Here is a 15,297-nt window from a genome sequence, read left to right on the forward strand (position 1 = left end):
TTTGGACCAGTAGTTCCTGAGATTAGCGCGTTCAAACAAACAAACAAACTCTTCAGCTTTATATATTAGTATAGATTTCAAAGTTTTCAGTTACAATTTTTTTTTACTTTTTTTTGTTGTATGATATTATGCGCTTTCAATGACATAAAAAATTATAGCAAAAAATTCCCTCTAGTCCTTCTAATTCAGGTCGAAGTATCTTTACTTTACCCAAATGAAACCATCTTACTCATACAAACATAGTACTATGAAAATTAAGACGAACACATCAAGGCCAAAGGTAATTTCAGCTAGCATTTGTTGCTCTATACATATTTGATTCTAGATGATATTCTGGCTGCCTACCAAGATCGTTACTATAACTGGATCGTTAATATTCAATCTGATTTCAGCGTCTGGTATTGCATGCCCATTTTAGTTAAGAATATAGTAATCACTTCTTGTATGTATAAATAATCGTTTATAGGTTAACACGTAGGTTTTTATATGCTTAGGTGGCTTATTTTTTGTTTGTTTGTATGTGTAAGTTCTGTTCAGCTGCTGAAAGTTTTATTTGAATGTCGTTAATAATAGTTTTTTTTTTTTTTTCAATTTGTATGTTGGTGCAAAGTCCTTACTAATGAATCCTATTTTTGTTTCAGGTAATACTTCAATATTCAATGCTTCTAGTTATTTTTGTAAGTAGATATATTTATTTTGATCATCATGTACTCGTCTTAGATTATATTTGTAATGCGTGATTAGATTTTTTTGAAATTTAATGTTTTGTTTGTAACTTAATGTTGTAGTAACCATAATTTAATATAATATCCACTTTTGTTCGATTAAAAGAACATTTTTTTTAAAAGAACGACATGTTTCGTAAGACCGAAATCTATCAATTTATTTTAATTACAATTGTCTATTGAAACTACTTTTACGGATACGACTTTCGCGTAAACCTAAGAAACCACTGTACAAATGTCTACCTCTACATTTTACCTACGCTGATCCATTATGGCTTTGAAACATCAAACTTAATATATTATGTTACTACACGTGGTACAACAAAAGAGTCATTATAAATATTTAGATTTCACGAAACTCGTTTTGATACGGACATCGACGGCCTCTGATCTTATTAATGACTTTAACTATTAATTGTTCGTTATTGTTGATCTAATTAGATTTGACTAATGGACATGCTACATTGTTTGAAGTTACAATATAAATATTTAAAGATGTTTTAATGCTGGGCACAGGCCTCTTCATATATATATTAAAGGATGCAGAATTGGTCAACACGTTAACTCACTGCATTTACGAAACTGGTTTCCTTCATTGTCTGACTGTGATACTGATAACTTATAATAAATAATGTGGAAATGAAATGGCATTCCTACTTCCCTGCGATGGGTCGAACATGCATCCTCGTGAATTCAAATCCGTTCATAGAATCGCAAGGCCATCACAACGGTAATAGCAAACAACTTCGGTATATCTTAAATTATATCTCTACTACGTATAAGCCTATTTATGGAGATACAAAGAAAGATAGTTGTCAGATTAGATCTTATACATTTTGCGGGCATCGTGACTCGGCGTTGTAGTGTACAAGTTTAGTACGAATATCGTATGCCGTACGCAACGACATGATAACATTGATAACATAAAGAATTGATTGAAGGATACGTTCACAAATTTTAAGTGAGCTAAAATATTGATTGCAAACAATGGTAATCCAAAACTTGATTTTTCTTCTTCTGTTGGTTGGCCTTCCAATACCACCGCAGAACTCTAACAATTACTAAAATGAATACAAATATTGATTCTAATACAAGTTCTGCCTCTCGATCAATTGCTACTGAAATAGATCAGTCTCAATCAATTGGCCACTCAAACCATTTAATATTAATTCTGACCGCTGATCGACTCGCTGTCTCAACATTTCAACAGAATTTCAAAGCCTACTTCATTTTAAACATAGTGTTTAATCTGTAACCTTTTAACTCTATTACCTAACCACCAACCACGGAGGTAGGTGTGGTGCTAAATAATATAGTTATCACGCCGCGAGTCAACACGTAACCAAGTTTATACGAAAATAAAGTTGAACATTTTGCTGAGCAGAATATTGCAGGAAAATGGCAAGCGATAAAGCTGCAAGCTCGGTCGTGCCTTCACAATTTACACCTCACGAAATATTCGTTAATATCGTAGATTAGTATTTTGTGAGCGGTCAATGTCATCGCAACTATTTACTGTATATTTATGAAGATATAGTCATTTCTATGAGGGCTAAAGCTCTTATGTCGGATACTAAATGATTACCTCCAAATTCCGAACAGAAAATGTATTCTGTCCTTCGACACGCGTTAAGCAAGTGATCAGTAATGACTGTCAAAAAGCGGACTTGAACCCTTTTAGAGTTCACGTTAATCCCATCACAAAGATAATGGCAGAAGTCTTATTTTATGAATAAAGCAGTTATTACTTGTAAGAATTCGTAAATTTTAAAGAACTTACTATAAAATTATACATCACGTGATTCGAACATTCCAATGATGTCAACTTACGTACATGTGATTACTAGTTGAAAATGACAAGAAATAGTGCAAACAAACGTTTTTGAGGAGATGCCAAATCGCAGCAAACAAAATAGTTTCTTAAGAATTATAAAACGTTCGTCAAAACAACATCTCGGGGTTATCAACCTTCTTGGATGCAGTTTCCTTGTTCTAGACCATTGTATTCTTCACGTGCCACAAGCGTGGTCCCAACATAACTAAGGCCCCACGATTATACGCTGTTGCATAACGTAGTACGCACACATTGATTGTAATAGATAACTAGTCTATATCTCTCAGTTAGTAGTAAACAAGATGTGTATACTAAAGACCGGCACGCTCTCTAATGTCCAACGAGACTTGAGAAACTGTGGTCTAAAGTGCGCTTATGAGATCTTAGGAACCTGCCTTGCCGTTCCTATAACATGACTGCTTCAATGCCTATAAATTTGTAACCAGTATTTTTTACACCAGCGATAATTACTTGAGTTCTTAAGTTCTGAGTACTTGATTGGCTGGTAGAAGTGGTTTGCCTTCTGAGGGAAGAGTTGTCGCGAATTCGATTACCATACCCGTGTGCACCGTGAATATTGCAAGATCCAAGCCTTTAAAGAGCATCTGCTTGTCAGAAGAAATTCCTAGAGCAATACAATGTTCATTTAATGGGAAAGAAGGCCTGTTGTAAATTCCGAGAACCATGAAATAGTACGAAAAACGTATTGTTCAATGATCAAGGAACAAACATAGTGAATGTGTTGCATTTTGAAACAAACAAGCTGTCGTGTACTGAGCAACAACAGCCCCGACTTCACACAATGTGTGCTAAAACGACGACTTTAGATTGTCAGTTGATACTCACCACTTCCTGGATAGTGCAGGTGTTTTGCGTAGGTCTAGAGATTTGTGTAAGAACAAAGTAAACTACTCAAAGATAGCATAAGGAGATATGACACTAGGAGATGTTGCGCAGTTAATATCTTAGTACTGAAGCCTTCAGAAAAAGCGCTGCATGAGTAAGCCTAGACGTGAAATACCTCTATTTTAGGCCGATGACTAAGCGTCTGAAATGTGGAACTCAAAAAAGAATAATCTACGTAATTCCCCAATACGTCAGAGTGAGCAACATTCACATTTAATAAGATAAAGATTACTTGACTTGACGCGCCAACATTGCGTGCAAACTCAGAATAAACAAGAATAAATTAAGAAGTACTCTGATTGAAGTAATTCTTGTTTGTAAGAACAGCTTTTTAATTTAGCCGCGTAACATGTTAATCTGAACAGACTTAATTGATGTACATTGTATAGTGGATATTAAGTCGGCACCACCATTCAGTCTTTCTCGAATTATCTAAAGTTTTGCTTTTCAATAAAGTAAAAGATCCTACCAAAATACGTGTTCAACAATCTCGAGGGAGCTTTTCTGGAAGCGCTAGTAGTTCTATCGGCCAGATTAAGTTGTTCCCCGGGCCAGTATTAGTTTACATTACCGTAATTTAGATGAATGGCAAGGAGAGCCGTGCCCACTGCCGGCTTCTTGGAAAAGCGTCGTATAATGCCTGATAATGGCATCCACTACGTCACGCAGCTGCGGTTTTCGCGCAATTATCTCCAATTAAATTTATATAATGGTGTTTACCTCATTCCTACTTTGTGTTCAGTTTACGTTTAGCCACCGATGCGACTACATTAGTTGTGGCGTTTCTATGTTGTTTATAGTGTTTATACCGTGCATGGATTTGTTCCAGAACGTTTGGTTTTGTGAAGTGATTTCTTTTGAACGGACTTACGGGAATACGTAGTTTGCGTGCTACAACTAATTGTGCTGCGACACTTGTAAGTACTAGTTTATAAATTTGCCGATGTCCTCAATTACGCACTGCTTCGTTTGAATTACGACTGGTACCCGTATTGTTTTCGTGATTTAGTACATTTTCTAAATATTTTCCTTGTGAGCTAATTGGATGGTTAACGTTTTACCATACTTTAAACTATTAGGCCAGGCTCGATTTTTCCAAAGGTACATTATTATAGATAATGAAATTAGTTCTTTGAATGCTTTAACACTAATGAATCTAGTCAAATGAGGTAATTCTGATGTAAATTAGCATAAGTATAAGTTACTTATAACTACTACTACTACTACTACTACTACTACTACTGCAACAGTAACTTGGTAAACAATTTTGACAGTCATGATAAGGGCTTTTTTTGCACACAAAAAGGACCATTTGGTGGTCGTACTTCAAATCACAGTCCATTCTAACATGATTACCAAGATCCGCAAACACAACCAATAAAAACTATTAATTACATACTCGTATGTCTCATAGGTATCTTAGATTGTTTGTTTATAACGAGACGTTGCATCTAAGTTGAGTTGACGAGTTCATTACATGTTATCTCAATGTAAACATTCTAGATATTAATAGTTTTATACAAGGCTTTGCAGCTGTCTGTCTGATATAACTGGTCTGTCACATAACTTGATAGATTCTCTTTAGACGTAGATATTAGCATCAGTGTGATTTGTGACAATTTAATTTATCATTTTCTTATTACGTTTTTAATATTTTTGATTTGAATCTGAAACTATATGAACTTCCTATCAGATAGTTTAGATCATGCATGAATAGCGAAAAAATATTCTCATTCTCACAGACTTTGCGTAGATATAGAAATAATTATATTATCGACATTACATTCTTATCCTATTTGCCTAACCTCAAGGGATTAGAAGCGTATAAGCGTAATATCTATCACTGTAATTATATTTCCTACTATTCCTATTATGAGGAAGTTATCTCATTTTACCTTTTACAGACAACCTTGTTTACAAACATGTATGCTCACTTAAATGATCTTTTGAAACAGTTAAAACCTATCTTAGCATAAAGGACATTTTGGGTTGAAAAACAAGTCCTTATCCGCAGCCTTGAATCTACATACGTCATCAAGGATAATATTACTAATTTCGCAAGAATTGGTACGCGTCAGTGATCGCTACACATATGGTCAATGCAAAAATGACCTAATTAACATACGTTTATATGTAAGTTTATGAGTAAATCGCATAGCAAGGAAGCCATGAATCATGGATCGAGGCGGCCAGTAGGTCTATTTTCGTGTGGCTCCTCGATAAGCGAAGCTGGGTTTATACGTTGATTCTTTTTGAGGTACATAATTGGATTTCCTGAAATCGGGGTCTTTTAGAAACATATGTTATTACTTTTCTTGCTTCATTAGCCAAACCTCTCCCACTTTTCCATTGACAAATTACCGTGAAGCAGAAGTATAGATATATCACTAAACATGTAATTCAGATGTTCTGAGTAGAGCTCAGATCGGATCAAGTCTTAAAATATTTGATATTACGATTTCTTTGTTTTCAATAATAACTTGACAAACATTTTTGCCAGAATCCGTTGAAGTAGGTTTTTTTTTCGATGAGTACATAAAAACTTATTAATTTTTAAGATTCTATTTGATCTCTTCTTCAAAGATAAAGTACAGCTTTAATTAATTAATCAAGCAACATTTTCACTCCTGCTGTCCAAGTGCTTGTAATATTTTGAAGTATAAAAATGTTCATGATGTGCTATGTCTAAATGTCCCCAAACTTGACTACTCATGGGTCTGTCGTGACAAAACCCATTTGTGATTACTGCAATTAAAAGGTCATCTATTCATTTTTGTCTTTGCGTGGCGATTAAACACCGTCCTGCTCTGATGCCAATATAATTATGCTATTGTTTTTACTACGTTTATTGACTTAAGCAATTATAAAGCTCCTTTAAAGTCAAATTTTCAAACAGTTTAATTTCCTAATAGATCCCGTGAAGATAGTGCAAAGTTTTAACCAATACACTGTTTAAAAATATATGCCGTACTTTGAACCAATTCAACATTTCTTTTGTTACAATTTAAGTTTACTCCAAAAACCGTGTTTTACGATGACACCTCAAACAATTTATAAAACATTCGTCTAACATTCGCGTAAACCTAAGAAACCACTATAAAACATTCGTTGTTATGCCGCTGTCAGTAGAACCACACAGGAAATCAAGCGTGTTGCGCTGTTATGTCATTTTATAGCTAACTATTGTGTACAAGACTCGATTACTTGTAATTTACGTACATAATTTACTTGGCAAGGACAGCAGAAACTTATTGTTACTTTAACCTCACGATATATTAGCTGTTATAGGGAAGAAGTGGTAGGAAAATAGAAATAAACTGAACTTTCCGAATATAGGATCAACCATTACTTTTCACCTAAATATCTATCTGTCGCTTCTCTAAATCTTAATGTGACTTCTTCATCAGCATGAGAAGTAAAACTGACTGATGTTAATCATTCTGGCACGAGTCTTATCACTTTATGTCTTTTTATGACTTAAAATCCCTCGACAAAACCTGTCTGGTTACCGATATCGAAATGGGAGTTTATAAGAATTTGATAATGTTCTGAAGTCACTTTTTATCTGGTTCATACTGGTTGCAGAGCATTTATATCCATATCAATCATTCTTCCATATCACCGCTATTAAAAAAAACGTAAGGTCTTTAAAATATTAGGTATATCTTGATTTAATCTATAAACCATGGTAGAGAGGAAATCGATACATAAACGTTTAGTTCAAGAAACTTATAGTTAATGTTATTACAATGAAATATATGGAGTTAATAGGTACATAATAACTTCAGGTAAACAATCTCAGTTTGTATTATGTAATAGTCGCAATAAATAGACTTAAAATGTTCTGGTTTTGAGTCATATATAAGAAAAACCATTTCCCCGACATGACTCATGTTTTTAACTATTGTTATTATTCATTTAGCTATAAACTTTTATGGAACTATGACACAGTAAAGTATCGAGTTCAATATAAAATCAAGTATTTCATTTTAATGTTTTACAAGGCTCGTTCAGCTTTTTTATTACCTTCTTTTGCTTCAATTGCTTGCTTAGTTAGTCTTGTAAAAGGACATGTTTTGCGGCTATTCAAATTACGTTCTTAAATCGGAGTGGTTGAAGTATTTTATTGCAAAGAATAGAACCAATTTTCATCCATTTTGTAACATCTATCAGATTTCACCATTCACCTTTATCCTCTTATGTATGAGTAATACGTTCGTATACCGATTATAAAACTAGTCGTGAATAACCAATCGATGTTAAATAACACTACAGCATCAGGCATGCACCTTGTCCCAAATATAAAATAAATAGAGCGTTCGTGACGTAAACGCGTGTAATTGTGTTGCACTCAACTGTAACGTATCATGTTACAGCTCAATCTTAGTAGGTTGCAGCGCAAAACTTAAAATAGTATGAGGAAAACTCCAAACATCAGTTCTGTGCCAAATGAGGGTTGATCTTGATCTTTTATAAAACAGGGTTATATATGTAGTGTCCTTTTCGAAAAGATGGTAAAAATGTGATTGTTCTCCATAAAGTGATTATTTTTGAAGAGAGATCTATCAGTTCCTAAAATATCCTCACTTAATGAACGATCGAAATCAGATTAACAAATTGACAAGCTCAGTGACATTTAGAAAGCTATTCGAACTTTTCCAGTAATTTGAGATATCTCTATCCATCCCAATGAAAAGGAACGACAAATATGCATGTGATTTTGTAAATCTGGTGTTCATGGATCCCAAGCAATTAATAACTGTCTACATTTCTCAACATACTGACTTGTACCTACATCTCTCGACCTCAGAGATGCGTTGACCCATCGCTTTCAAAGTTTCACGCTTACCATCAGCCCGATTAGCTGTGTAACGTGTTACACCAATTTGTAGCTGACCCACATATTCTTTAAATGCCAATCTCACGCCATTAGTACTTGTTATTGTTACAAGGGGTACTGTAATGGATGTTGTCTTGTAACTTGTTGCAATCTGTTGCTTACTCGTAACATAGAGTATAGTTGTATTGGGCATCTGTCTATCCATGACCAATACAACTATATATATACTATCTCTATGTTAGACTATCTACTCGTATACTCTCAGAGCAAGGGTCTTTGGATGAAACTCCGGTAAAAATCAAATTCTTAATGTTTTTGCAATGCTCAAATGATGCAGTAAAATTTGTTATTTTTTCGGAGAATAACTCTGCCAACATCTTTTAAAATATATCTTGAACTTATGCTTTTATGATCATTAATATAAGGAAGAGGAGAGGCCTTTACCCTACAGAGCGATACTAAGAATTAATAATGAACATTGTAAGCAGGAGATAAATGATGATGACGTTGGGCTAATTTATTGATATATTGCGAATTAATATATTATGTTTATCAATATTGTATAAACTCAATGATTAGATTTTAAATAGTAATGATTATTGTCAATGATAAAACTTTAAAGAATATTGACTACTAGTATCCAATTTTACCGTGCGACAAGAGACATTCGCTATGTAATGGTTCAAAACAAATACAATTTTCAAGTAATACTACGCGATTATAACTAAACTTAGTAACTTTAATATGTTTAAAACTAAGTTCTACCGCTTTTGACGCAATCCAGTAGTTTTGACACGTTCTCACTTCTGATTCCCTTGCGACAGAGTTAAGTAACAGATTATTTTCGTATCGTATATTAGTCTCATATATTACCTTCTTGCGTCAAAATATTAATGAATTTTATTCAGTTCGTGATGATTTACCGGTAGATAATTATAATCACTTTAATACTCGCTTATTGATTGATTTAATCGATTATCTATTCATTTATTCGTGCGTGTAAACGATAGGGTTTTACTAGTTTTAAAAATAGATATTTTATATAATACTATTTACATATTTCTCATTGATGATTTTATTTTAGACTGGACTTTACGTGCTAGTATGAATAAGGTAAACAACGTAATTAAATATGCTATAAACACTACAACAGATCCTTTGGTACTCCAGGGTTGAAATAAACCTGCTGGGCAAAAGGCTCAACCTTTTTCCAGATCTCTTTGTTTTTGTGATTTCTACACCACGTCCGACAAGCTTACCTATCGGTCAATTTTCATACCAAGTACGCAGCATCTTTTTTATGACTTAAATTCATAGATACTTTTTTCAAATGTAACAATGTTCAAAATCTTCAGTAATACAAGCATTGTTAACAATAATTGAGAATAATCTTGAGCCCGCAAAACGCTACAGTCATCGCGTTCACATTACTATATCGTTCATATAATTGACCGCAGGAATTCATTAGCGACTCGTTACATTGGAAATTAGACTTTACAATCTAAAAGTTAAGGTTAACAATAGTCTGTGGCGGCTCTGGGTTTTCCTCAAGAGGCGAAGGTGAGCGAGGGTTGTCCGTGCGTCACAGATGCAATGGACATTGACCAACCCTTCGATTCGTCGAAATCGGGACAGCCTTGAATTAATTAATACTTACATGTAATTTTGAACATTGTCATTTGTCAGTTATTTGTTGCGACGTGTTTGTTGATAGTAATAGCTTATTGTGTTGTCGTACATGCGAACATATTTCTGAGTATGGATAAATAATTGCTGTTCCCTCAAAGCAAATTCGTAGGTATAGCCCGTATATAGAATCGGATAACTAGCTCATAATAATATTCGAGCTGTGATTGTTTCCCTTCCAAGTAAAGCCCTTCTCTTTCATGTTACAAAAATAAGCAAAATACCTATTGTATTTTCATTTCCTTATACCCCAACTTTTCATACGCATATTCTTCTTCGATTTAAGAAACAAAGTTGTAACTGTGACGTTGGCCACAACAGGAAGCCACGTTCAACCCTCGGCTCTCTTAAAACTTTTCAACCCGCTTCTTATACAATTCTTAAAATAATCAAATATTCTTAGAAAATTTGTTTACGAAGCCTGCACGTGTTTTACCAGAGAAATAAACCCCGTTTATCGATTCGAGAACCAGTTACGGACCCCGAACGTCATACGCATAAATTAGACGTAAAAACCTGCTCAATGATGTCTAAAGCTAAATATTTGAGTGCTGTTATTATGTAGAATGTGACTTTCCCTTCCTTCCACGAGTATTGTTCAGAAACCTCTAAAAATAGGAGCTACTGCATTTTAAATTTGATTTTCCCTGGCGTATCTCCATAAGCGGATTTGTAGTTATTGATTAAGTTTTCTGCAGAGCGCGTTTCCGACTGACAAGGCGGCAAATTACGTGCGCAGGTCCTGGCTTTAAGTTTATTATTGCAACGTTGTTGTCTTCGTAGCTTGCCTGTAACACTCTGATATGATATTTTAAATATATTTATATACCAGGCATTAACCGATCTCACGGTATTTTAAAAGTTTTCTCCATAAGAAACATCAAACTTCTTTAAATTTATATATCAAAACCAAACCACCAACCAAATATTGTCATATTTTGATGGCTGTCATAGCCATCAAAATATGACAATATTTTGACAGGAAAGTAAGTAGAGTATCTACGTTACATGAGAAATCAAGTTTGTTAGTTTATTTTTCTGTGACGCAATTTTTCCAATTTTCTCACCGTTTACACATTCCATGGTCTGCTACGGACTGTAAGTTAGCGAGACTAACGAACATAAATTCATTTTTATATATAGAGAGATGTATAAAAATACCTCCTTCATGTGAGAAGGTCTTATCCGTAAAGCTTAAAAAATAATATTAACTTCATTTGTTAAATTTGTTGAGGAGCTCGTGGCTAAGCTATAACTGCGTAAGTGATTCGATCACAGGTTAAGCTATGCTTGACGCGGTTGGTCCGTAGATGGGTGACCATCTTTGTCATAACGAGTTCCTCCGTGTTTCGGAAGGCACGTTAAATTGTGGGTCCCGGCTGTTATTCCTACATCTTTGACAGTCGTTACAGGTAGTCAGAAGCTTGAAAAAGTCTGACAGCCAGTCTAACCAAGGGGTATCGTGTTGCCCAGGTAACTGGGTTGAGGAGGTCAGATAGGCAGTCGCTCCTTGTAAAACACTGGTACTTAGCTGAAACCGGTTGGACTGGTAGCCGACCCCAACATAGTTGGGAAAAGGCTAGGCCAATGATGATGTTAAATTTGTTTAATCACTGTTCTTTATGAGTAAAATTATTTCGTAGGGCGTTTCTTTTTTTAACTGTACATCATAATATTTCTCATATTTGAATAATTGCTCTATAAATACCTGCTAGAAAACGATTTCCTCGACATAAATGTGTAAATATGAGAAGTGAAACTTCATAAAAATTTTTTATTAGTGCGTACAAATTAGTAGGCCTTATCAAAGGAAAAGGGCTTCTGCAAGTCTAATTATTGTGAAATGTATGTGTATTTACGAGCCGTATACTCGTGCATATATTTCTGCGAAAGACATTTTATCAGTACCTACCAAAAAAGCAAATCATGTTGGTCCATTCTTACGCGTACCAAACAACTAGGATACGGTTCAACAAACATTAGTTCCCAAAACTTGTTTACTTTTATTTTTAAATGCAAATTCATGCGGATTCGCTATTTTTGACCACCACGTTGCTTCTAATCTTGGCACGTCAACAAACGGTGGAAAACTGGTTACATGTTTCTTAAGTATCATATGAAAAATGTTATATACCGTATTCTGTTAACAATATGAGTTATTTTTAAATGCTTTGTGTTGATTTGCTTCAAAATTTAGCGTGGTAGGTATACGCACTAGAAGTGAGAATAGAGTATTTTTAGAACAAAAAAAGTTGCTTCAAAAGCATGGTGGGCCGGATTTACATATTGGACTAAACTCTTTTTTACTGCTTTCCTAATATAAATTATCTGCGAATTAAGTTGGTTTGACGTTAAGCATCGCCCTTAGTGTGTTGTTCAGATATTCCTTTTCATGGTTCGCTTATAAATAATAAATTCTAGCAAAACAATATCGATCCGAATCAGAGTTTACGTATGTAGTTATAAATAAACAGAATGTCATATGAAATAACGCTTATAATGCCCCATTATTTTTTCATTTTCAATGCCGAGTCCAATGCTCAAAACATCATTAAAACCGTTTTTTACTGTTCTATGTTAAGCTATTTTCGGACGTCTATTATTTAGTATAATGATGTACTAAAATAGTCACTGGAGGTAACAGTTATGATCGTACCTTGATTGTTGCGTTTCACATTCATTGATAAGATTACACTCGCATGTTCAGATAGTAATTGCCTTTATCTAACTATAATTTTATATAACTAATGTAGTCCGAGGTTCAAATATTTACAGACTCATGAGTCTTATTTACTTACATCGCGTCTACAAATATTGGCCCTACGGTACATCTCGTCTCAATAGCCCACACAAACATGTTCAGTGATTAAAAAGTCTATTAGATCTCATCATGTAATTACAAGAATGATGTTGAATGTAATCGATTATGCGACACTTATAGAATAATGATTGAAGCGGCCCTATTCGGAACACGCGAAGGTGACTTAACAGACTTGTAGCTATTAGTAACTTCGAAATACTGGTAAAAAATTGTCTTTAATTATTGTAAGATCGGACGTTGCATGTGGCGTGGTGAGAGGCGATCGCGGTCCGTGAACGTCATAAGGTTCAACGCACTCTCTCGATATGTCGCCGCAATCGATTAAATAAACAAGCGCGTCTGCATCGAATCCAATCCAATGCTGCAGCGCCAACAATATTATTAATTTTCCATTTATTTCTATTTTTAAATCAACCACAATTTAATCTTGAAGGTCGCCATGAAATATTTAATTTTGACGTATTTAATTTCTATACACTGAATAAAAGTAATCCTACATAATTACTTTTCAGGGCAAATGTAATTACTGTGCTTGCTAATGAAACGATTTAATGCTTCAGCACGTATTTTAGTCCTCCATAATTTTGTTATGTTTACTGTTTTCGTCATTTACAATCTTTTAGTAACTTAGACTTGAGTATTAGTAATAAAAGTATATTTCTTTGCCAAAGACTGCTCTTTTTTTTATTTCCAGCTTCGCTTTAAACCCAGTCAGTGAAGCATCGAAAACTTCAGCTGACTGAACAAACAATAGGTACTCAATTGTTTCAGTGCTTAACCGAATGCCATCGATACGACTTCTAGTGAAATGCCTGAGAATCCAATTACTATCTCTTATACGACGAACAAGTTAGCAAACTACGAATAAAACATTTGTAGTCTTTAAGCAAAAGCGTCTTTGAAAAGTCAGAAAAAATCCACTGTTAATTAAACGATGCTTTCAGTGAGGCTTAAAATCTTATTGATGAACATTGAAAAAGCTTTAGCAGATATTTTCATCCTCTTCTTTTAATTACAGAGCTTCAAGTTGCAAGACAGCTTAAAACAGCGATGATGTTACGTAACGATTTACATGTCCTATTTAAATATTGATTAATATTTATAAGAATTTCATAAATTGCTGATGTTATAAGCTAACTGAAGAGCCGACATCAAAAGAAGTAAAAAGCAAAGCGAAGTAGAAACCTTAAAAAAGCCGAGGGAAAGCGTACTTTGATCGGCCAATTATTTTTAAATCTCATGGGACTTCAACTTATAAGAACCTACATAGTTACGTTGTACAGTGGTTATATTTCTTTCACAACAAACAGTTCTAAGTAGTATGTGTTCCGCATTCAATTCGATCAGACGAAAAATGTATGTTACCGGTTGAATCCGGTTATATCCAGTGCATCGTTAAGTGGAAGACAGCAGCTGTAAATATTTGAAACAGTTAAAAGCCGCTCCAAAAACATGAAGAAAAAGCAGTTAAAGTTGTGCAATAGCACATAAAAAGACAACTTTTACCAGCTTATGTAGATTATATTGATATTATATTATAAATCCAACCAGGATATAAATCACTTGTGAAAGTTCTAGACCTTACTATACAAGTTAACTTTAAACGCTCGAAAATGCTACCGCTGCTCATATCTACAGGATCCACAACAAAAAATTATACAAAAAGTATTCTTCAAAATCTACATAAAACGTACCACACCTACACTTCCAAGAGAAACGTGAATTCCAATTAAGACAAACGCAGCACATGGCAATCGATCGATGTTTACATTACTTCTAAAAATAAGGGCGACATTATCTGGCGCGCCACCTAGCAACGGCGGCCGGGGGCGAGCAAACACTCGAAGGCCCTTATACCTTATAAATAGTGTTGTCACGTAGAACACCGACTGCTACAGCCTTACTCAAGGACGGAGCTTAGATATTGTGTAACAACAACGAATACAAATAATAGTCGGCTGCTTTCGGGTTTTTATTGAAGTAAAGATTAGGTGAAAAGTTTTAATGAGTGCGGAATAGACATTTGAACATCTTAGAAAGTAATTATACCGGCCTGTTAATGTTCCCTTTCCCTATAAGAAGAATCTTAAAAAGTATTTTCTATTAAATGCTTCAATAGCTTTCTTTCACAGCAAATGGACACGGTTTCTATTACACCTAATAAAATGTGGTACAAAAAACGTGTAGAGCGTTTATTTTTATGGCTCATCAAAGTAACTTTTAAACCTTTAATAAAACACGGAACTCGACGAATAAGTTCTTTAACTAGCTCTTAACGGACTTTTCATGGTTTATAACTAGCACTTTATTAAGTTTAACATCGTTTGGAATTAACACTCTGTTGATAAATCTGTTGGTTACTTTATATTATACGGCCATTTAAATCAATAATTTTAAGGTTATTCCTTCAAGCGTGTATGCTAATGAGACATTATTTAAGTTAGTTACCCGACGAGTTGTGTTATAAATTGTTTTATTTGACCTA

At 34.3% G+C, this 15,297-nt stretch overlaps 1 protein-coding gene across 6 annotated transcripts in view; it reads left to right on the forward strand.

Moving 5' to 3' along the window:
- LOC113501547 (nuclear factor of activated T-cells 5) overlaps nucleotides 1-15,297 on the forward strand; it is a 68,449-nt gene that overhangs the window by 21,114 nt on the left and 32,038 nt on the right. For 4 of the 6 annotated variants that reach the window (XM_026882738.1, XM_026882736.1, XM_026882741.1 and 1 more), the window contains exon 2: nucleotides 642-677. The exons of 1 other annotated variant lie outside the window; for it this stretch is intronic. In XM_026882738.1, coding sequence (XP_026738539.1) covers nucleotides 642-677 — 36 coding nt within the window. Of the gene's footprint in view, nucleotides 1-641; nucleotides 678-1,734; nucleotides 4,383-15,297 lie in introns of those variants that run through there. One more of the 6 variants, XM_026882740.1, reaches the window with a different exon arrangement.

The sequence above is a fragment of the Trichoplusia ni genome, chromosome 15 (genome assembly GCF_003590095.1).
Source record: "Trichoplusia ni isolate ovarian cell line Hi5 chromosome 15, tn1, whole genome shotgun sequence".
Classification (NCBI taxonomy): Eukaryota; Metazoa; Arthropoda; class Insecta; order Lepidoptera; family Noctuidae; genus Trichoplusia; species Trichoplusia ni.